The sequence below is a fragment of the Typopeltis vanoorti genome, chromosome 14, assembly GCF_054136105.1.
Source record: "Typopeltis vanoorti isolate ZY-2024b chromosome 14, IOZ_Tvanoo_1.0, whole genome shotgun sequence".
NCBI classification, from domain to species: domain Eukaryota; kingdom Metazoa; phylum Arthropoda; class Arachnida; order Uropygi; family Thelyphonidae; genus Typopeltis; species Typopeltis vanoorti.
The window spans coordinates 64,754,955-64,779,613 of NC_143562.1; the positions used below are offsets into that span (position 1 = coordinate 64,754,955).

At 36.9% G+C, this 24,659-nt stretch overlaps 1 protein-coding gene across 3 annotated transcripts in view; it reads left to right on the forward strand.

The window, feature by feature from the left end:
* LOC150099547 (putative G protein-coupled receptor CG31760) overlaps positions 1 to 24,659 on the forward strand; it is a 365,151-nt gene that overhangs the window by 222,965 nt on the left and 117,527 nt on the right. For 2 of the 3 annotated variants that reach the window (XM_090403832.1, XM_090403834.1), the window contains exons 3-5: positions 6,246 to 6,429; positions 16,546 to 16,753; positions 23,736 to 24,129. In XM_090403832.1, the coding sequence (XP_090259958.1) occupies positions 6,283 to 6,429; positions 16,546 to 16,753; positions 23,736 to 24,129 (749 nt within the window). In that variant the 5' untranslated portion in view covers positions 6,246 to 6,282. Of the gene's footprint in view, positions 1 to 5,215; positions 5,463 to 6,245; positions 6,430 to 16,545; positions 16,754 to 23,735; positions 24,130 to 24,659 lie in introns of those variants that run through there. The other variant, XM_090403833.1, reaches the window with a different exon arrangement.

A 24,659-nucleotide genomic window follows, 5' to 3' on the forward strand; every position in this document is an offset into this window, starting at 1 on the left:
TCCACTCTCCCAACACATTTGATCTTTTCTGAAACAATTTCTCGGTTCAATCATGCCGTAGAGAACAGCTCCAAACATCGTAACTGAGATTATAATCTTGTACAACTCTCCTGTTGTACAAGACGTTCTTCCCTCAGCTAACTCTCGAATCTAATATCCTTTGGACCTACCTTACAACGGCTATAAGTGGGTTGGCCTCCGACTATGCCACCACCATTACTACGACCACAACTAATCTTTTGCATTTCATCAGACTGTTTTCTCTAAACATCTTCTCTCAGCGCGAGTTACAGGAAGCTCGTCACTTCCATTCCATTCAAACTTATATCCCGTTATCTAAGCATAGTTCAATAACAGGAATTCCGAAACATTTCAAGAAAAAAAAAGTCTCGAGTGGCCTGAGACAAAACTTCCGGCTTCATTTTCAGCAGATAATGAAACATGCAACAAATGCAAATCTGACTCTGAAAGGGCCAAATGCAGAAACCTCGTCTTTTGTACAAATGGCCGTCGTGCCTTATGGTCTATACTTTACGCAGTTTTATGTTCAGAATCCTCAGAAACTACTTTATGATAAATCTGCTTCGGATCAACGAGAAATAACAGAGAATAATGGATAGGTACACTGTTATCACGAAACCAGCTTGCGCATTCAAGATATTGTAAATGTGTAACATTGTAGAACATGCGGCCTGAAGTCATGTTTAAATACTTGGAACAATATGTTCTTAATTCAGAATGGACTCAGTCCATACGATGATTCCTTATTAAATTATTCGGTCTCCTGCAGCCAGATGCGACCCGAACAGCGCGTCGCTTCGCTTAGCTGTCTCCATACCACTGTATATCACCAGCGCTCTCGTCTGTGCAAAAGACTAAAGGGTATAAATTGAAGTAAAAAAGAGTATACACAAAAGAGGATTTATGACACGGTATCCATCTCCAAGTTCTCAACAGACCAATCGCGTCGCGAATAACATCACTCGGCATCATTTATTTATACTAATATATTTGTATAATGTAGACAATGGCATTCTTCACAAGCTTATCGCAGCTTGTGAAGAATGTTTAGTACAAGTTCATCTTCACTAAAATTTGGAAGTTGGAATCCTTACTCCGCGCGGTAGACCGAGTGGCTATGCGCTTCGCAACCATATGCCTGGGAAAGGAGTGTCGCGACGTGAGGAGCTTAAGGATCTTTCTCAGCCATAGCCAAGTTAGCCGGTCTTGGGCGTGGACAGTAGGGTTTTTCTCCCCAGTTTATCTGGGGATTTTCATCCAGCAAGCAGGCAAACCGGTCCAGTGAACACACGGGCTATAGTCATAGGACACACCGGGAGGGACAGGGCTAGCCACCTTATCCTTGGGACTGGTACGGCTTAGAAGAGCTAAGGATAGCTCCGTAACAGGCCATTGAGCCTAATACGTGAAGAAGAATCTTTACAAGAAAACTGTTCAGCTGTATATTACAATTTTGCTGGTAAATATGTAGGAAAACAAAGGGAGAAATTAGCCGAATTGGCAAAAACTTCTCCCTGGATGGAGAGAAGTTGTTGTCAACAACAGTTTTCGTTGTGTAATTAGGACAACGAAAACGGTAATTTTCGTTGCCCTAAGTTCAAGAAGAGAATGAAAGATTGTTTTTCGTTATATTTTGATTTTTATTGGCAAAAAATATGCGAAACTGCAATAATTAATTCCAGTATAGTTAAATATAATGACATTTCATATTTTATATTCCTATTAAAATCTATTTAATCATTTCAACTGGACTATTTTAATGGCAAATTAGGAAAACCTAAACACATACGAAAAAGGGCTTTATGTTCAATTAACTGCGATAATGAATGGTGCCATTAAAAAGATGTTATTAGGAATCGTACCTCTTTATGATTCTAAGTAAGCTATACTTTCCTTACATGAATCATAATGCAATGCATTTAGCATCGCAACTATCATGTAATTAAATAAGCCTGTCACAGTAGTTCAGAATTCAACAAGTACAGTTTTTCTCTGTTCTGATTATAATAAAAAGAAAAATAATTAGAAATTTATGCACACTATGAACCCATTTTTATACTTCAAAAGGTTTCCAACCAAACGACCTGCAAAAGCTTGCAATCTGTGAGGAAAACTTCAAAAATATATTTGTAGCTCGTGTAATTTTTATTAAACAGAATAATGGCTGTACTTCTTGGTAGATGAATACTATTTTTGAATTAGTATAACACTTTTTAACTTAACCTGGAACAAAAAAAAAAACCAACTAAAGTAAACGTAATTTGTTATATCAACCCCACGCAAGGGAGGTCTCGAAAAATATCCTTCCCTTTCTATAATTTATTGTTTGAAGAGTTCAGGTTCGTGGCTTTACAGCCAAAGAAACTAAGACCAGTATTACATCTACAAACTGTGCCTGTTCTTTTTGCCCTATTTTCAAGATGAAAAATTCAGGTTGTGTAAGGGAAAATCCCTGCCACCCCTGAGAATGGTTAACTCACCACAGTATATGGATGAATGACTAGAGCATGTGGAGGAATACTGGTGACCAGTTCAGTGGAGTAGTGTCCATGCAAATCTAATAGAAAAGACATAACGCAGAAACAAAGATAAGAGGAAAGCAAGTTTTAATGCGCGAAAAACACAGGACTGTGTTTTGGCAACAGTGTTCCTCCACGATTTTCTTGTCATCTTCTTTCTTAAAGATCTTTTCTCCTACGTCCATAGAAGATATCTTTAAGGCACTAATCATAAGATCTTGAAGCTTGAGTCCTCTGAACACTGCAAGGTTTTGTAAATTTAAGCCTACTTCAGTTCTTTTGTAATTAATAAAATATGTTCATTAATTTATTTTGAAAATTTTATAAAAAATTCGTAAAACTTTTCAACATAGTTTAAGACTCTAAACGATACACGAGTATTTCTTACATATTGCTGTCGTCCTAATACCCACACCAGAAGAAGAAGTCATTCAAATCCTATGACCATAACTACCGCTTTTTCTAGTGGATGGCGATTTCATGTGACCTATATATATAGCAGCAAAAACAGGTGCCCATTTCATCTTCTTGAGATGAGCAGAATTATATGGTGCTGAATGTAGAACGCTGCTAATCTGGCCAAATGAATGGAGCAGAAAATAAATCAAGAGTCTCCGTGGCTCAGTCGGAATCGACGATGTCTTTGTTGGAAAGACCTGGGTTCATATCCCGTCTAGAACGCGAATAATCTTTATCATAATTTTTCAACTGAAGATGAATTTGCAAGTCTCATACAGAGATGGGGGGGGGGTTCCGAAGGGAAACTGGGATTTTTTCACCTTTCAAATAGACAAACAGACCTGGAAACACATGCAATCTACAAAGAAAATATGTTTAGATATAGGACAAACTACACAACCTATCCTAAAATTATGATTACAAAACCAAGGATTCTTGGCAGGTCGTGGATTATTACGGATTAGGAAAAAAACAGGTTTGTGTTTCAAAAGTGCTTTACTAATTATATAACAATTTATTAATAAAGTCTGAAGGAGAAATGATATACCTCCCAAACGCGCATGCTGATCAGAGTTAATTAATTCGCTTTTCATTATTAATTTTCAATAAGTTACTGAGATTAAGAATAGTCTTAAGCGCTTAGAAGTTTCCGAGGGCTATTCCAATTCATAAGAGAAATTCGTTACATAAGATAGAGAAAAATAGGCCAGTTAGTCATATTACAATCGTAGAGTATGTAATGAAAAAATTAATAACAATCTAGGTTATCTTTGATAGCAATAACTCAGATGCGATACGCTGATAACGCTCTTTTGAGCGGATAATAGTTTCATTAAGAGACGATCAATTATAACAAACGCTGATGTTCAATTAAAAGACTAATAAGCTCAGTGTTCACGTATCATACCGTTGATTAAAATGAATTTACTTAAATTACTTAGTAAAATTGGTAGGATATTAGTTGACAATGTTAGAAGTTGTATAGAGATCTTCAAAGAGCCAGACGCCTAGAAGTAGAGTACCTCATGATTCAGCTGTCTGATATATTCATTCTTGTTTAATATATTCATTAGATTTCAACTGCAAATATTACGAATAAAAAGGTTTTCTCTAATGAAGAAAATAAAGAACATTAGAAAAGCAAACTTTTCTCTTTTTTATTAAAAAAAAAAAAATAATAACCTCAATAGATAAACATGAAAAGAGAAGTGAAGAAAGTAAAATTTAATAGGCATATTAATTTATAAACGTGACCATTTATGTAAACTGGTTATTTGCTGTATTCACGGATTACTTACCTACTTTAGTCCGTTCCAGGCAATCTAAAGTAGGCAAGTATATATCGAGAGAGAGAGAGAGAGAGCAGAGACAAGTCATCACAGAGTGACTTAACTGGCCTTTCGCACAGTATAATACGAGTAGATGGTGTAGATGTAACGAAGTATTATACACACACACACTCACATCTATAATAAAAATACCTAACTGCTTTAACCCAATGTTTCCTTATTCATTATCAACTGCTTGTATTAGAATCTTTAAATCTTCATATCATTTCCCTCCTTATTTCTTATCCCATAATATCGATTAGCCATCAATAATTAAAGTAGCCAGATTCACTTCATTGCAGCACTACTTATTTTCCTTTTTTAAAACAAAAATTTAAGGAATATTCTTTCTTATCATAATTTATCTCTCATTATTATAATGATTTTACGTGTAACTTAAAATTGCATCCCTCTTTTAATGGAAAACAATAACTATTTAATAAGTTTGATATAGGATGCCTGAGGGTGGAGGGGGAAATAAAATATTTTATATGAATAAACAAGTTTGTGTTTTCAAATGGATGGTGCGCTCTTGAATACTAATACATGTTCTCATTCAAACCAAAATCTCCATAAATTAGTTGTTTTTGTTTTTTCTATTCAATATTTTTCAAACTATTCAATTTCTACATAGAATCCATGTTTATTATTAGAATCAGCAACTAGCCACATCAAATGAAGTTTCGTTTAATGTCTACCGAACTCTGGTAATTGGCTTTCTCCTGTATCTCTAGTGACTTGACAACAAACTGCACACCTTTTCCTTCAGGTGCGTTATCGCACTTCCTGTGAATAATTTTATTTCCTATTTCTGCGGCGCCGATAAGGAATATTTTAGAAATGCATCACAAAAGAGGTTACATTGAGTCAGAGGATATTTTAAATATGGTTGGTCGAGAGCATTTCATTTATATTTCATTATTCTGCCATTCCAAGGAAGACTCAAACTACGGTTGCCTCTCTCAGTAGTCAAACGATAGCACGCTGTCGAGATTAATGTTACATATGTTCTCACATTCTGTCTGAAATTTTGCCATATTTCCGCTTAACTGCCAAAAACGAATCAGATTTTGGTTACGTCGAAAGATACTTGCAAATGACAACTTTAATAATGCTCAAGGTCTCTGAGCAGGCAGTAAGTAATAACTATAGTCACATAGGTACTCAGAATTTTGCACAATTTTAAAATGTAGCATTATAATGATTTCTAAAAGAAATGATAAAAATTAATACAACACTTTCTTTCTAGTTATTGACCTCTAGTAGAATGCATTATCAGTGCTTTATTTATTGCTTATGCCACCAAATAGCATGACCGTCACATTTTGTCATACTTTCATTTCAAACTAATGTAAGTTATGATCGCGTTGCTAGGTAACACGTTATGGTATAAGCAAAGACAATGAAGAGATGTTAAATCCAACAGATTTCAGTCCCATTATGAAATTTTACTTTCTCATGTTGCATAAAGATATTTTGCTATCGCCTTTAATATTCCTGTCAGAACTTCGGATAAAGATAGAAATATATATACGGACTTTGAACAGTATGCAATCAACGAAGACAAAATGGTCTTTCTTTTATACATATGTATAACTCTTACTTAAGAAGACTTTCTCGTTGGTTGAAATTGAAAGCATTTTCACATATTCCATAAACGAAAGATCGATAAAACAGAGCAAATGTTAGCTGCATGAAAAGTTTCCGTATATGTAGTAACAGAGTTCAGTATAAAAATGTAATGATTTTCGACTTATATAAATAAATTATCGGATCCTTTACTGAGATATATTAATGTTAATGAGATACATTCGTTATGTTTAACAACGAAATAATTTAGGCGTATAGTTTAGCTATAATATATAATTGCATTCTGAATATAAGTTTTTAATTTTTTGCTGCTGTTTGTTTCTTGTAGGCGCCATGACGACACAACGAACTAAACTTGTCACGTGATGCCTATGAGCAACCGTGACACTGTGAGAGCGCCACTAGTATTAGTGGTGGTGTTGGTTTTAGCAGTAGTCCCTCTAGCGGGTGAGGGTTGCCTCCAGTGCAAGCACAAACCTTGGCCTACGAAAGGAGATGTTGAGAAAATGCAGGTATATAATCATAACTGAAAAAAATTCTATATAATAAGCACAATACTGTAAAGGGTTATTATCGATAAATAAATTAAATTATACTGAAAATTATCTTAAGAATATTTTTTAAAATAACTACTTAAAATTGAAGTTTCTTTTAAAACAACACTATTTGCTAATTTATTATTGTTGGTACTTCCTCAACAGTGCCTGAATTTCTGGCAAAAGATTTATTTCCGTCTATTGACTAATTTGATTCATTTAATATCTCGTTTCATTTTTAGGGGAGTGATGATGTTTCTCATTTAACAACTCTGAAAACCTAATATTTAAGATTGAAGAGAAATTGTTGAGAAAACATTCCGAAATAACTGTTATTTTGAATGATATTATATTATTCATTATTTGCGTAGTGCACGTGATGGGCTATACTTGAACGCAGGCGATTTTAATCGTCCCTTGGTGATATTAGTCAAGCTGCATAAATGTAATCTTCTATCTTTTTTTTTTTTTAAAGTAATCCTAATACAGTGAATAACATGCCTGCAATGTGCGTTGTTCAAACATTGAACAATATTCAGTGGACGGCACACAGCAGGGAGCTTCGGGAAATGATCATCATGAAGCAGGGAAACTGAACATGCATAGTCATATTGTGTCTGGCCAAAGAAAGCGGTAGTCAACGAAGGAAACACAGATAACTAAGAGTTAACAAGGAGAATCGTCAAAAAGACCTGTGATGGACTTAGATCTGAACCTTACAAAGAGTCAAATGGCCATAAAGCCAAATATAGGTAATGTAAGGCAATCGTTCTCAGAGGTTAAGCATCTTGAAACGTTAGTTTCTATCCCACTTAGTAAAATTAAACTAGGTAAATATTTAAAAACAACATTTGACAACTCAAGTAACAGTGTTATAGATGACTTGGTACCATTAAAGGATAAGGAGTCAGACTTGCCTAATGAGTATGGTCATCTAAATCAACTTTCAAAAGGCCTTGACCTGGTTGCTGAAGGCCAACTGTCAGATGAATGTGTGCATACCAGTGTATTGTCCCTTTCAGTTTCTGATGCTACAGTTAATTCTCACCTGCCAATCAAAATCTTGGGTAGTGATGACATCAATCCTTTATTTTCTAGTTTTGATATGTCATCTGAGTCAACCATTTTTTTTTTGTAGTTACTAGAGATGTCAATCCAGATTACTTAACATCTTTATCATCTTGTGAGTCTATGGTATCACCTCTTGAATCTGATGTAAAGGTAGAAACGAAAGATTATGCAGTCCATTTCACATCTACTAATGTGTCAACTGTTTTGCCCGTATTAATTGACTCGTGTAAACACCGAACTTTTAGTGTAATATATGATGATATATCTGGTTTGTATAATGTCCCAAGTTTAAGTGATCATTAAGACTTCACAGTTAGGTGCCATCAATCTCACAGGAAACATGCCTTTTTTATACAGCCATACCCCAATGTAACTGATAGAAGCATGTGGAGTAAATTGTGTTGTGCAAGTTCTCCTGAGACAAAGGAACTGACATTTTTTAATGGCTGTAATATATTTTACAATTTTGATCTGACCAAATTGTATAGTCTGTCTTGCAGCATTCCAATATGTTCTAATGTTTTTTTATGGAATAGAAAGTATGGGGGGATTAAGAATGACAAGGAATGAGAATGACGGATTATTTAGTAACTGATTAAATGAGTGTGTGCATGGAATAAATAGTGCAGAAACACATACACAGAGACTACTGAACGATATACAAAAGAATGTGAGAGAAGATCAAGACAAAAACAAGCATCAGTGGGGGTAAAGGATGTCAAGTTAAAAAGGAGAAAAAATATATTGTGCTGTATGGGAATTCTATAATTAAGGGTGTGAAGGATGGATAACACTCCTTAGAGTAATTAAGGAGTGTTATCCAGGATCAAAGATTAAGGATATAACTGAGGCTGTGAAATTGCAGAAAGATAGAGCGAGTGAGATTATTGCAGTTATAACGAATGATCTAGGTAGCGAAAGATGTTCTGTGAGACAGGATTTGAAGGATTTAATGATAGCCATGAATGCAAAGAGCAAGAGTGGAAAGATCATGAGTGTGCTACCAAGATTTGACAGTGATGAATTAAACAGAAGAGCAATTATAGTAAATGTCAAGATTGTGTAAAAGCTTTTGCAAAGAAATGAAACTGAATATTTATTTTATGAATGTCTGGAATAAGTTTGATAAAAGGAAGGAGTATTTAAATGGATTGGATGCTTGGCATTTAGAACCTTTATTGATAAAGGATAAAGTAAGCGGTCAAAAACAGGGGAAAGAGATTTGCTAGGGTAGGCAGGTGATAAGAGATCAGCTGTAAATAGTACTAAGGTCATTCATTAATCGCTCTGAATTTGGGATTAATTGTTCGCAGAAAATTAACAGTATACAGAGTGGGCTAATTCACACACAGGGAGATTATGGGAGGAAGGGAGTATTGCATATTTCATGTATACTAATGCCCGAAGTATTCGGAATAAGTTTGATGAATTTTTGCCATTACTTAGTGTAACTTGGCCAAAAATTATAGGAATTAGCGAGACTTGGTTAGCTAAGAATGATATAGTTATAGGGAGTGAATGTAAGGGGTACAGTAATTTCAGGCAGGATAGAGATGACAGAATGGGGGGGGGGATTTTACTAATAATAGACGAAGCGTTAAAGCCAAAAAAAGATAGAAGTGCCTCAAGGTGACAGGTATGTTGAGGGCAGTTCATTTCAGGCTGTTTGGTGTGAGATAGAGATCAACAGGGCGAAATATGTAATCGGTTGTTGTTATAATCCAAGGGGTATAAGGGAGAATGTAGATAGTATGTATTGGTAAATTAGCATGATGAGTGAAGGTCGAGTAATTATTATGGGGGATTTTAACTTTGGGGACATAGATTGGGAAAAGGAATGGTCACAAGGAACAAAGGAAATAGAGCTTATACAGTTGTTAAGAGATAACTACCTGAGACAGCATTGTTGTGTCCCAATTTATGATTATTAGGCTTTCAACTATCCTTACATGTGAAACTCGACTTGTCTTTGTCCAAATCTTATTTATATACGAGATATCACCCAAATACAAATATTCAAGCGTCTTCTCCCCTTAGTATCCCTAAATATTTATTTTATACTGCACCTTTCAGGACATTTAGTTTAAGATACAAAATTGAAAAACAAGGAGCAATTACCAAAATATGTCTGAGTGTGAAACTAATATGCAGTCGTGACCTTTATCTCGTAACTTAACAAATATCCCCACCCCCCGCGTGATTAGGTTCGTATGTTGTTACAAGTGGTGCATTGAGCGGCAATCTCAGACAACTGTATTTTCAATGAACAAAAGTTTATTGAACTCTAAACATGGTACAATTCATTCTTTATCAAATAAAACTCAATTCAATACTCAGAATATATAATACAAATTTTCACTAGCTAAACACAAGTATTAGGTTAAGATCCTACAGGAGAATTGTGATCATATTGCCATAACAGATTCTATACATACAAACAAGTATAATCCAAGAACTAGTTGATCCTTTGTCTAACCCCTTACTGGTTTGATCACGCTATAATTCTGTATTTTCTAGGACATATATAATCAGTTACTCTAATTTTCTCACTAAGACAATATGGATTAAAATTATCCTTTCGCTGAGCTAATACACACTTTTGACCTGTAAAACTCTCTTAATTAAAACAATGTACATGCATAAATCTCTAGGTACATGAATTACGTATTAATTAATAATAACAAGCTCATTTTTATTTTAGTTTGACATTTACTAAAGTCCTAGTATAATTCTCATTAATCCTTTCAACTGTTCAGTAATTGAACAATGACTAGTTACATATGATTTGAATTGACATGAGATTTTACACAGTAAAATCTCATGTCAATTCAAATACAGTACCTTTTGACTTGGGTCTTCTACGCTGGTTTCTACCTTTTCCCGATATTTTACCTTCCTAGGATGAACTCTTCTATAACTTATCATTCCTAAGTTCTTTTGGCACTAAGATGGGCTTTCACAATCTTTACCTTACATTCTTCAATCGAGGACATACATCGGATCATCTATTCTATGGTTGTGAAATTCACCACGTGGGCACTGACTCCTTTATAGAATTTTCTTTCTCTCGTTACGATCACTGGACGATGAAACACACTGACATTATCTTCTCTCTTTTTAACTAAACGGCGTCCCTCGTTTCTTACAATAGGAACACGGAATCGAAATCCCGCACACTTTGTTTCCTTATTGTGTCGGACGGAGAAATCTCCTAACCCGTCACTCAGGAAAACCGAGTGAGACCTTGAAGACTCTTGAAGAAAAACTCTGAGGAAAAAAGCTTCGTGGGGGGTTCCTAACCCTTTTAAACGATGAGCCCTACCGGGCACCTTCTTCAATTTCCTTTCCTCCCCCCCCCTTACTGGAGTCGATTTCACTGACCAATTAGAGTGGCGTTTTCTGCTAAAACATCATGTGGTCCGTGTGCACGCGACTGACACGTGACGAAGTCTCAATTTAGGAATTATGACCTTGAGCTTTGGTTTTTGCTTAAGCTAACCTCTATGTCATCTATACTAAATTAATCCCTTTCCAAAATTTTCTAAGAATTAACTCGAATCTTTATTCTCTTATTTCAAGTGTAAAAACTAGCCTCTCACATACAAAATCCTATGACTAATCTTCTTTGCTTTACTTAAACTTATTTTATCATATCACAACTGTAATAAAATTCCTTTTTTCATTTACTTCAACAAACAATTTCATCTATATTTTTCACTTGGATGCAAGCATGCTTTTCTTTCCTTTTATTTTTTGTATTCGTTACTTTCAAAGGCTCTTAACGATATCTGCTTAGGAACAAGCTGGCTTACTTAGTTATCTATACAGGGTTTTTATTTCTTCTCTTGTTACATCATGATAACTGAAATTTTCACATTCTTAAGTTATCAGGGTGTAACAGCATGTAATGGAAGGGACAAGAGATTCGAGAGTATTAGATCTGGTCATAGCATCGGTGAACATATCAATCAGTAATTTAGTTACACTGCTCCACTTGGGGAAAGCGATAATCTGGTCTTGACCTGGGAGATTGTAAGATGTGCTGAATATTATGATAAGAAAGGGTATATGTGGAATTACAAGGCTGGTGATTATGACAAGCTTAGAAGTCAGCTTTCAGCAGTGCTATGGCAGGATAATTTAAAGGGGAGAGATGTTGATGGTGCGTGGGAGATTGTCAAGGAGTATTTAAAGAAAGGTGTATCAGACTGTATTCCCAGAGTCAGAAGGAGAATTTAAGTAGGAGTAAGATGGATGAATAATATTATTAAGCAGGAGTTGCAGATAAAGAAAATGCTGTGGTGAAAGTATAAAGAAAAAGGAGAAGAGCGTTCCCATGAGCAGTAAAAGGTACAGGAAAAGAGAATAACCTGTATGGTAAGGAAAGCCAAAGCTAATTATGAGAGGAAGCTAGCTGATGAGTCCAAAAGAAACCCTAAGGAGTTCTTTCGCTATGTGGCAAATAAAAGGAAGAATAACCATGGAAGGATGACTTTAAAAAGTGTTAAGGATAGGAAAATTACAGAAACAAATCAAATAGTTCAGTTGCTTAGTGATCATTTTGCAAAAATGTACCATCTTGGTTGTGATATTGCAGTGCTGAATGTGTCATTGACTGATGAGAGTCTAGAGATAGACGAAATAGAAGTGCTTAGTATATTACAAAACCTTAATGCTAACACTGCCATTGGGTTAGATGGCATATCGGCCCATGTGTTACGAGAATGTGCAAGAGAATTAGCACCTCCTCTAAACAGGCTGTTTAATTTAAGCCTCAGTTCTGATAAAGTTCCAATAGAGTGGAAGGAGGGGAAAATAATTCCACTGCATAAGGGAGACTCCAAGATAGAGGTTGTTGTTATAGACCAATCAATATATGTGGAGTGATAGTTAAGGTTTTGGATAAATTAGTAAAAATTACAATTCAGGACTGGGTGGAACAGCAATATGATACTTTATAAGGAGCAATATGGTTTTGTGAAGGGTAGGTCTTGCCTCAGTAACTTGCTTACTTTCTATAATAAAGTAACAGTGGAGATGGATAAAGGAAATCCTTACTCAGTGATACTGCTGGGCTTTGCAAAGGCATTTGACAGGATTCCACACGGAACTCTGTTGCATAAATTAGAGCAAATGGGTATGGATCCGAAGATGGTGATTTGGATTAGAGGGTGGCTGGTGGATAGATATCAAAGAGTGGTTTATGGAGGAGCTGAGTGCAGGAGTAGGCAGGTGACTAGTGGTTTACCTCAGGGCTCAGTACTTGGTCCTCTATTGTTTAATTTGTACATTAATGATATTGGAAATAATTTGAAATGAAATATCCACTTGTTTGCTGATGATGCAAAATTAGGAAGAGCGATAATCAATTCAGATGATGTAGATATCTTGCAGGATGACTTAAATAGGCTGAGAGTATGGGCTAAGGTAAATGGCTATCAGTTTAACGTGGCTAAGTGTAAGGTGATGCACTTCGGGAGAATGAGATCACATGCTATTTACTATATTAATGGAATTGAACTGCAAGAGGTTGACGAGGAGGCAAGGGACTTGGAAGTTATTGTGGACAGAGAATTTGAGTTTAAAGGGCATATTGCAAAGGTTGCTAAAACATCACATCAAATTACATGGTTGCTGAAGAACACACTGACAAGCAGGGATAAGGAAGTTATTGTTCCACTTTATAAGGCATTAATAAGATCGCATTTTGACTATTGCCCACAGATCTGGTCACCTGGATTTCTTAGTAATGAAGAAATGGGAGAGGATTCAGAGACGAGTTATAAAGATTGGTGCAGGTCTGTGGAATGTTCCCTACGAGGATAGATTGAAGATCTGTGGGCTCCAAAAACTAGCTGATAGACGTAGGAGAGGAGATATGAAAGAGGCATATAAATTATTAAAGTGATTTTATAGGATTGATACCGATGACTTTTTTAAGACCAGTGCAGGAAAGGAGAGAACGAGGAGACATCACTGGAGATTGTGTAAGAGTGTGGTTAACAAGGGTGATAGGACTTAACTTTTTTGCTTGGAGGGTTGTGAATGATTCGTCTGTGAATGAATTTAACGAGAAGTATGATAGGTATTTTGTGAATAATGGTTAGCGTGTCAATGTAGGGTCTCTCGCAATGAGTCTTTTGACTCCATGGAGACACCGTTATAATAATAATAATAATAATAATAATAATTATTATTATTATTATTATTATTATGTGTTATAGAACGAGATCGTTCCAGGCGATTTAAAAGATAAGAAAACAATTGCTTCATTCTTCCTTGTCAATAACGTACTCAAGCAGGGTTGAAGATTATGTGATTTAGCAGCCCACATAAGTATCAAGTCGTATTCTAGAACCATACACTTATCCGAATAGATGTAATCCTTACGAAACCGATAACCTGCGAGCATGAAGCATGCAGCTGGGCGAACAATGCCCATGAAAATCTCTATAACAACCATAATAGAGGTACAATGTCTATAAGAAAGTAACCGAAATCAATCTTCGAGAGGAGTCATCGGTTGAGCCGAAATGCACTATGTTGGTGGCATTAAACATTTTATGAAAGTGCTTGTGGTTCACACTCTAAAATGTAAGAATTATTCTAAGGTTGGGTAGATTTGGAATTTATATAGTCTTCAAAATTGTATAGGTAAGAAGTCGTGGTTTGAGAATAAAAGGGTATGGATCCGCCTATTGTTTTAGTGTTTTTTCCCTTTGGAAAAGGAGGAGACTATGGATATAATGTGGTTATGGAAGGAAAGGCAAGAAGTGTGAGTTAGCTGAGGATAATTATGGTATCCTACATAGAGAACTTCATATTAAAAGAAAGAGGAGATGAAGGCTGATATTTTGCACGAAATAATACCTATGTTTTAGATGCAATGAAATTGACAAAGTTATCCCCGCCCCACTGGAATATAGCAAAAGATCAATATTTAAGACATTGGTGGTGGTGGAAATCTGTAGTTTGAGATGCTTAGGAAAATTACACCGTTTATCAAATGAAAAGAGGGGGAGTGGAGTTGACGGTCAGTAGAAACAGGATTGAAGTTAGTGAGGTGATTTATGTACATCAGAAAGAACATGAACGAAAGTAGCACAGCATCTTCAAGTAATCAGGCATGGAGAAGTCTGAAGAGAGGAAGAGCATGACATGTAACGAATGACCGCAGAGAAACCTGAAATGCTGAAAGGTTGATCATAAGATGGTAGTAGATGTTTTGTTTTCACTCAACAAATAATGTTGAGTGAAAAAAAAAGACTTTTCTCAAACTTTTTCATGGCTATATATATATATATCCGAGCTGCAATGTAAAATAAATGCAAATATAGATTTCTTGTTTCGCAAATCAATTGTAAATTTGGGCGTCACATAAGTGTCAAAAGCCACGATATTAAGTGGCTCAAGTTAAAGAGGTGTCGTAAAACAATGGAAACGTACGGTTCTGAGTTATCTGGAGTAGAGTTGATATCATTCAGACTATATTCGGAACAGAAACTAGTTAATGGGACAGGATTTTGGAAAGATGGTGAAGAATATCTGGTGATGTGGTTATTCGATGGGAAATTTGCGCAAGATCACTACTAATATCAAACACATCGGCCTCTCTTCCAGCGTCATCAAAAGATAGAGAAGGGAAGCTAGTCTGAATTATAGCCATCAAAGTTACAAGGGAAGAAAATTCACTACTTAGATATGGAGTACAGAAAATCAAGTTTAAGAAATAAATAATCAAATAATCAGATCAGTTATCAGAATTTGAAAAACGATGAAAGACAGTAAATGAGTCGAGAAAGAAAATCTTGAGCCAGAACAGAATAAAAAGAGGATATTCTGGGTTTTGCAGAGTGTAGTTCGAAATGTGAAAGCAGACAGTTTGAAGTACTTCTAGAAATAGCAGGTGTTTAAATGTCCGTAAGTGGTGGTAATGCACATTGTTCGAGTTAAGGCTAAGATCACTGATGAAGTTTTTTTTTTTGAGGTGGGGTATCATTATTTTTAGGTGTTGTTTTCTACAAGACCTTTTTTGCACGCAGTATTATAGAAATTATTCCTTGCATGGTTGAGTGATGGAATCTACAATATCTCTTCATACCATAAAACTCAGAGTTCTTCTAAGCAGGTTCAAACAGAGTAAGTGACAACTAGATTAGTCGCTAGTATTCGAGAAGCATTTTAATGTGTTAGTATAGAATTTTAACAACCGATGCCAAATATACGGTAGGAACTCAAATCCGATCACACAATTTCTCGGCCGATAAGTCTTTGGTTGCTTGTCGTGCAGAGAGAGAGAAGCAGGAGAGGTGACACACTGGAAACCTTGCTCTAGAGACACCAGTGTACGTACCAGGTTCTTCAGGTCGCCAATAAACAACACCTGCGATGCAAGTGAAGAAAGAGATCTAAATGGCATTTCCTCCAAATACAGAAGAATACGCATTTCTGGCAGCAATACATTTCAGAACCTTCGTTTATGGAAACAAGCCGAACCGCAGAAATTTGAGTTCGCTTTGCTGGGAGTGGATGACCATATGGCAAATACAACATCAAGTGTGACGTGGACAGAATTTAAAGAATTTAACAGTCTCTGAAAGCCATGGATTTCGTAAATAGAGATGACTAATAAACTTCCCAGTGTATATGGCGATTCACTTAGTATAAAATAAAAGCCTCAATAGTTGAAATTGAGATAACTTTAAATATGAAACACATTCTGGAGGGAGGCTTGATTATGTTTTAATTGTGAGTTGGTGTCCTCTATCTTAAGGGACATTTTAAAGCATTGTTTACTCTGCTGTGAATTTTAAATAAGATATGCATTTCTGTGAGGATAATTATGGTATTATACACATCATATTAGTTTCCATGTTAGGCTGTGAACAAAGTTTACGTTAATGCAGTGTCGAATTTTGTTTCTCTCAAAGAACTAATGAATTAATTTGTTGTTAAATTAAAGCTTTTTTCATATTTAATATGTTTCTTGAAATATAATAAAAAAACATTTATCTTGTTTAGGATCCAAGTTCCAGATGGGCTGAGGACCACGCCAAAGATGAGCTGTTGGATTACATCGATGACGTCACTAACCTTCGCCTATGTCCTACGTCTTCAAACTATCATCCCATTTCTGTCCATTTACCCACTCAGCTTTTTGAAACAGCGAGGCAAAAAGTTAATCTCATTACAAGGTTATTAGCAAACTATAGTCCTCGTGTGGATACCAGTAAGTGTGATTACTCGAATCTCATTTACATAAATATGAAGATGCAATAATACAAAGTTCTTCATACTTTCTAATAAGGGGCAGAATAATATAGACAGAATAATAGTCTCTTTAATACAAATTTCTCTCCCTATTGTTTTCAAGAAATATTAACTTGCCTTGGAAATTTTGCTGTCCATATATGAATAAATTACTGAATATTTTGGAATGAATATCGATATCTATAATCGTGTTTACTGGTAATTTTATAACTGCCTGAATTAAGACGTTTACTAAATAATATTGAATTTTCTAAAAAGCAACATGCTTCCTAGAATTTATAAGTTCAGATATATTAACAATAAAAAAAGAAGTATTTTACTGAGATCTTTCAAAACTGAAGAAAACCATGACACCAGAGAACAAAAGGATGTAAAATATTTTTTTAAAATTAATTTGTATATTTCTAAGGGATTCAATGCAATCGCTAAAGAAGAGAACTGTCTAATTATTGAAAAGTACCTAATTTAGGAATAAAACAAAACAAGTTATGTCCGTAGAAAACGACATCTTATCTATGAAGGCATCTCCCCAGAAACAAACAACTGTCACGTCCAAACGTCATTAACTTGCAGAAAAATTATCATCCGAGTTTTACATACTAATAGTTACAGAACGATTTTATTAAAAACACACACACACACGGTCACGTGGCTTTCTCCCCATTGGTGAACAGCCCTGTCATCGAGACGTAATATGCAACCACGAAACGTCAGCTGGAGGGACGAATTTAATTACTTTTTGATTAGGGAGGAGACAATGGCATCCTCCATCAAAAACTATGGACACAAAAATCGTAACCTAGAGACGACCATCTAATAACCTGAACACACCGCTAGGCTACCTTATCAAAACCACCTTAATTTTGGATAAGGGGAACCAGGGCTGTCGCCAGATTAGATCGCGCCCTGAGGTAAACAATTAAATATCACTCCTGATGGATTATAAGACAAAAATATAAGAAAATCTCCAATTACTATTTTGTTTTTATTACAAGAGAAACATTAATGCAAAACGATTACATAATAATATTAATTAAATGTTTGCTCTACGGGGATATCGCACAATAAAACTGTTTATAAGCTACGTAAATATAAAGAGCCAATAGGCTTCATTTCGGCGATATAAATATTATTTAAATTAAGGGGATATTAAATCCCACATTCTTTTAAAACCGAATAAGAAACTCAAAGATTGGAATCAGAGAGTTTCATGCCGAATATAGTATAATAAACTATAAAAGTATCGGCGACTATTAGCGTGAGCTAATGCATAGTCTAAGTACGTAGTACAAACTCGGGCAACTCGCAGCAAAGGTGGTTAAGTTCTGATCGCTATTCTTGGTATTTTCCATAATGTAAAACACATTTCCTAGGAAATGTATGCTGTTATTACATTATGGTGGGAGGTCACTACCCAGACCGGTTTCAGCCTTTATTGAGGCTTCATCAGTGAGTAGCTAGACCAAATTAATACCAAAGGGATGCAGGACATATATGGCACAGAGGGTGAAGCTTGACGCTTTTCATATTCCCTGTTTGTTTCGGGAGCAGTGATGGGAGAGATTTGTGAGCTATTTTAGCTCGCCCGAGTGGGCAGAAGTGGTTATTCGTCGTTGAGTGTTAGGATGGCTTTCGGTCTTTTATGTTTCCAGTGGTCATTACCGTCATAGTTTCCGACTTGCTGTATTAGTTGGTTTGGATGCGTAGATGTCTTCATAAAGAATTTTTCTGCTAGGGAGCGTAGTAGTGGAGAGAGAGAGAGAGAGATGTAGGGGATATTTATGTCCCGGTGGATCTGGGCGTTCATCACCACGGGGTGTCCAGTATCATTCACAGGCACTTGTTCTGTAGTCTCTGTAGCTTGAGGATGTTTGTCTTGGAGGTATGGCTCCAGGCTGGGGAGGCGTATATAACTGTGGGACGGATCACTGTCTTGTACAGTAGAATTTTGTTTCTTGAGCTTAGTTTGCTGTGTCTGTTGATCAGTGGGTATAGCTGGGCGATAACTTTTGTGCTCTTGATGTGGCTGTTGAAGCATAATCGCTTATCGAGAAGTATTCCGAGGTATTTTGCTTCAGTTTTCCAGGGAATTTTAGAGTTGAACAGGGTGATGTCTCCTTTGGGGGATGCTCGTCTTCTTGTGAAGAGTATCGTTTTGCTTTTCTGGGGGTTTAATTGCAGTCGCCAGTCTTTAAACCATTTTTCTAGATTCAGGATGGTGTCTTGTAGTTTTTTGGTAACGAGATGTGGTTAGCGAGATCTGGCTAGAATAGCCATGTCATCTGCATAAAGGGCGATGGTGGATGTGAGAGGATTTTGAGGGATGTCTCTCAACATCTATATGGAATCGGGGCTAGCAGTGATCCTTGAGGAACTCCAGCGAGGATTTTCAGTTGGGTTCAGACTGTTTCATTGATTTTGACTTGCATCCTCCTGTTGTAGAGGTATGGTTTGATCATGTGTATCATGTTTAGTGGAAGGTTAGCGATGATAAGTTTGTAGAGGAGGCCTTGGTGCCAGATCTTATCGAAGGCCTTTGAGATGTCCAGGATGACGGCTCCAGTGTGTTGATTCCAAATTAAATCTGTGGTGATGTATTCTACCAGTCTATGGATCTGTTGAGTGGTGCTGATTTTGACGGAAGCCAAATTGTTCTTGTGGAATGATATGTAGTTGGTTGACATGATCTTGGAGTCTGATGAGGATGATTTTCTCAGCTATTTTCCCTAAGTTGAATAGCAGGCTGATGGGACGGTAATTTTCAGGTAGGTGTGGGTCTTTGCCTGATTTGTGAATTGGGATGATGTCAGCTATTTTCCATGACTGGGGGAAGTGCTGCCATTTGAGGATGGAGTTTATGATGTTTGCCAGATGTGCTATGGCTTTGCATGGTAGTGCCTTGATGACTTGGTTAGTGATGCCGTCAGGACCTGGGGCTTTTTTGATCTTGAGATAGCTGATGATGCCGATTATTTCGGTAGGTGAGGTAGGCATTATAGGGCTTGGATTGACATCGGGACGATTTACTGTGAACCTGACTTCACGATGGATCTTGTATACATGGTTGATGTTTAGGTTCTCATATGTTCCTCCAGGTTTCTTGCTATGGCTTCGGATTTGTCAGCATCTGTGTATGCAAGGTGCTGTTCTGCTTGCAGAGGGGGGGGAGGGATTTGCGCTTGTTCCTGAGGTTGTTTAGGAATTTCCATATGGAATGATCTGCTGTGGAGATGGAGGTGAGCTTGTTGTCCCATTGTTAGTTCCTGTGGTTCTGGAGAGCTTCTCTGACAGATCTATTTAATCTGTTGAGGGCTGTTTTGTCCTGGGGAGCACGAGTGTTATGATATCTTTTTCTTTGTCTGTTTTTTTTCCCTTATTAAGTCCATGATTTCTTCCGGGAGACGATTTTGTTTGTGGGTAATCGTGGATACTGTGGATGCTGTATGGGTTTATTGATTTGATTGGCGAGGTTCTTTATTGCCGTGTCTATTTCTTCCTTGGCTTTTATAAGGGGAACCGGACCAATGTGTTCTGGTGGCACTTTCCTAAGTTTCTCCAAGATAACGGAGGTTTGGGGGGGAGGTGATTGGTCTTTGTTCCCTAAGTGAAGTAGGATTGGGTTGTGGTCTGATGATAATTCGTTCAGTGCTTGAATGCTGTGCCGGTATTTGATGTTGTGTAGGAGGGCGATGTCTAGGATGTCGGCTGTGCCAGTTGGGCTGCGGTGGGTTGGTTCAGTGGGTCATGTTACGACAGCGTTCTTTAATCCTGTGTAGCTGAAGAGGATACGCACATTTTTATTTGTGGTTCTGCTGTTCCAGGAGGGACGTTTGGAGTTTAAGTCTCCAGCGACGCTGATGGATTCATTTATGGCGTCAGAAAATAGGGGTCTTAGCGGGGGAGTTGTAGGCGGCGTAGATTTTAAGTCTTCCAGTTGAGTTTGTGTGGACTTCGACACCGGCGAGTTCTAGGTTGGAGGTTGGGGAGGGATGAATATTCCATTGTTCCTGATAAATATGGCTGTACCACCACCTCTGTAGTCCAGTCGGTCATTTCTATATAGTGTGTAGCCTCTCAGTTTTGGATTGTCTGCAGGTCTTAGATGAGTTTCAATAATTAGGATGATGTCAGGGTTGTATCTGTGAGAGAATTCTCGAAGCTCCAGTGTCTTGTTTTTTAGGCCATTGGCGTTCCAAGCGGCGATCTGTAGTGAGTCTGGGAGTAATCTAGTTTTATTCATTAACAAGCATTGATAATATGGTTTGAGTTTCTTTTAGAAATCTTTTTGTGGAGTTTGGTGAAGGTTTGACTTACTGAAGTTTTGAAGCATATTTGCCAATGAGGCTGTGATGACTGTTATCATGTTTGGAAGAATTTGGTCCTGCTGGATATCTTTGGATGAGCGGGCTACTTCGGGGTATGTCCTGCTTCGACGGTGGCTTTCCAGACTGTTGATATTTTCCATTTGTGAGAGCTGGTATTTTGTTGTCTTTTGTTGGGTGTCAGGCAACTGGGGAGCCGTCAACTCTGGTGCCTGTGGGTAGGGTTGAGAGATCTGTTGCCTTTTGTTGTCTGTTTTATTCTTAGGGTAGTGACTGCAGCCTCTGTAATTTGCCGGGTGGGGGCCTTCGCAATTCGCGCATTTGGCTGGTTGAGTCTTGGGTTTTGAGCAGGTTGCTGTGGGGTGGTTTTGCCCACATTTGAGGCATTTGTAGTCTGCTCTGCAGAGTTTCTGTGCGTGTCCGTACTTCCGTCTGTAGCACTAGCCCGACGAGGCTCTTTTCCTTAGTGGTTCTGTTGTGATTTTCAGACCACAGATCGTCGTTAAGTTGTATATGTTCTTGTGTGTGTTGGGTATCTCAACGAGTACTAGGGGCATTGGACTCTTGTCATCCCGTAGCATTCTGCTAACCTTGACAGGTGGGAGTCGTGGAGGCAGAGGTCTTCAGTAATTTCATCTGTGCAGATGTTTTCTGTTACTCTCCTGTATAACTTTTAGGTTTTTCTCCGACTTCAGGGAGTAAGTATGATATTTAATATTTGACTCATCCATGGTTTTTGTGAGGCGTCTGTAGTCGCCTACTATGGCAGGCTGGATTTTAACTCCGCCGTCTACGTTTTTTGCCCATGAATAGGCAATTTGGTGGTTTTGCATAATAGGCCTAAGGGCCGTCCAACGTTTTTTCCCGTAGAACAATTGGAGGAACTTTTTCGTTGTTGGGTGTGGGGAGGTCAGTGTTGGAGATATCTTCTTCCACCCCCTCGTTTATCTGAGTCTCTGCTGTTTTACGTTTTTTCCGAGCATGGGTTTCTGTATCATGTTTTGGAGTGGGAGCAGAGATTATCAGGTTCGTCTTCCCTTCTTCCTCTGGTGTTGAGTTGTCCCCTTCTGTGGAGTCGTCTGTCGCTGAATATAGGTTTAGAAACCCTGGCCACTCTACCTCAAATTTCTTCAACAGTTTTTTGAGGAGGTCGAGCGCCAGCTTCTTATCCAACGATTGGATAAACTCATCGGGACTTAAACTGTTTATGTTTAAAATATTCAAATATATGCTTACCTGAGCAGGATCTCAAGGATTTCCGTATAGTGTATAAACACAAAATACATCACACTAAAAGACTATCGCGAGACCGCAATTAACACTCAAAACACTCGAAATCAATACCAAAGGGTATAGCGAAAAGAACTTATATACTCTGCTATACGAGTTGTCAAAAAGGTGCACCCATTAAGTTACTTAAAGAGTCAATAGGCTTCATTTCGGCGATATAAACATTATTTAAATTAAGGGGATATTAAATCCCACATTGGTTTAAAACCGAATAAGAAACCGTAGTAGTCGCCGATACTTTTATAGTTTATTATACTATATTCGGCATGAAACTCTCTGATTCCAATCTTTGAGTTTCTTATTGTTTTAAAACAATGTGGGATTTAATATACCTTAATTTAAATACTGTTTATAAGCTTTTCTAAATTTAAATTATAAGCTATGTCCACTTCTATCGATATAGTTGCTAGACCAACCAATCTTTCTTGGGCCATTGCTGTTCGCAAATAATGTTTAATCAGTTTAAGCTTGCAAGAACTTCTTTCCGCACTTGCTACGCTAACAGGAATTGTTAGCGTAGGCTAACAGGAATTGTTAGCGTAGCGACGGCGCCTACCGCAATATGGCTGAACGAGCGCCCTTATTAAGCCGCGCAGTGAGGCAGGCTGCTTCTATGCTACACCCTGCCGACGGTACTGAGGGGAACATTGCCAGCCCCTCATCAAAAGTGCACTGGAAATGAAGTTACGACGTCTACTATCAGGTGGGTGTGACGTCACTACTGGTGACCTCGAAACGAAACCAGTCCGACCAGTCAAGGGAAGGGGGATGAATTTAAATACTTTTTTTAATAAGGGTGGGAAGTAAAACTACCGATTAATACCAGGGGTATGCTATCCTATTACATGAGCATCCAGAAGGATGAAAATATGTGTTATGACCGCGAAGTTCATCATAATACGAGAAAAAGAATGGACTCGAGAAACTGACTCTGATTGGGACATACTTCAAGATTAAAACTACTCACATCTTAATCCTCCTTTCTTTTTTTTTCGTTATAATATCAATTTTGAAGAATTTAAACAAAATAAATAATAAAGTCCTAATTTCTTAATTTTACAATGGTTGCTATTCTTTCATTTAAATGTCATAAACAGAAATTAAGTACCTAGACAAAAACATTGAAAGAAACAAAATTTTGTATTAAATTTTGATATGAATTATTCATAATTTTAAGTACAACACAATTATTGTAATGATTTCATTTTATTATTATTTATTTAGATACATCATTTCATAATTCTTTATATTTATTATTTAAATGAATATCATCATACTTTAGAAATGGAATAAACCGATATATTTTAAGAATATGTTTCTGTGTTACAGGGCTACTGCGAACATTCATTAAGGAAACGCTTGAATCGGATGAAATAATATTTTCTGCTCGATTGGTGTGGATAGCCAATGGAACTTTAAAGATACCTTTTTACTTTGTTTCTGTGGACAAGCCCTCTGGGGGCAGTGATAAAAAGTTTAATGTTACGGAACGTCAAGAAGTTGCCTTAACTAATGTCCCCTGGTTGGAGGACAAAATCTTTTCAGAAGAAGAAGAGAAACAACAGAAAGGAGAAACCTATACAGGAATAAATATTTATAACCTGGAAAAAGACACCGGGGATTGGATCGATCCTTACTTTTCATGTAGTGATAAGAAATGGATTCTTTCTTACACATCTTTCGTATATAACACAGGCGTCAGATACAGGCGAGATATCGTAATGTAAGTTATTCTTATCTTATTGGGATTTTTTTTAATTATTAGGATCATCTAAGCATCGTGCAAATGTTTAATATATGTGACTATTAAAGTGATTGATTATTTCGAAAGAATATATGAGTATTAAAATTTTTTCTAAATGTTTTATACGAAATATTAGTTGCAGATAATCACATTTGTGATTAATACTATTACAATTGCAAATTACAATTTCCTTGCTAATTTGCATAGCAATTTATACATATCAAATACAGCTTAAATCCTGCAGTAAATAGTAAATGTATATTGTCCTCCTTTTAGAAACAAAGAAAAAAGAAGGCTTGGAACTGACTTTCCTTTACAAAACTGCAGATGTAATCTTCAGTTTCAGGAGTAGTCCAGGCTTTGTTTCAGTCCAAAATAAAATAAAATAATTTTTCAGAAGATAACTGGAAAAAACAGATTGTATTTTCCCATTTTGTACTCTCGAATGTGGCAATAAGTCCATGTCTGAAGCAAACTGTTCTGAGATTTGTCCCCACAATTTTGCTGGT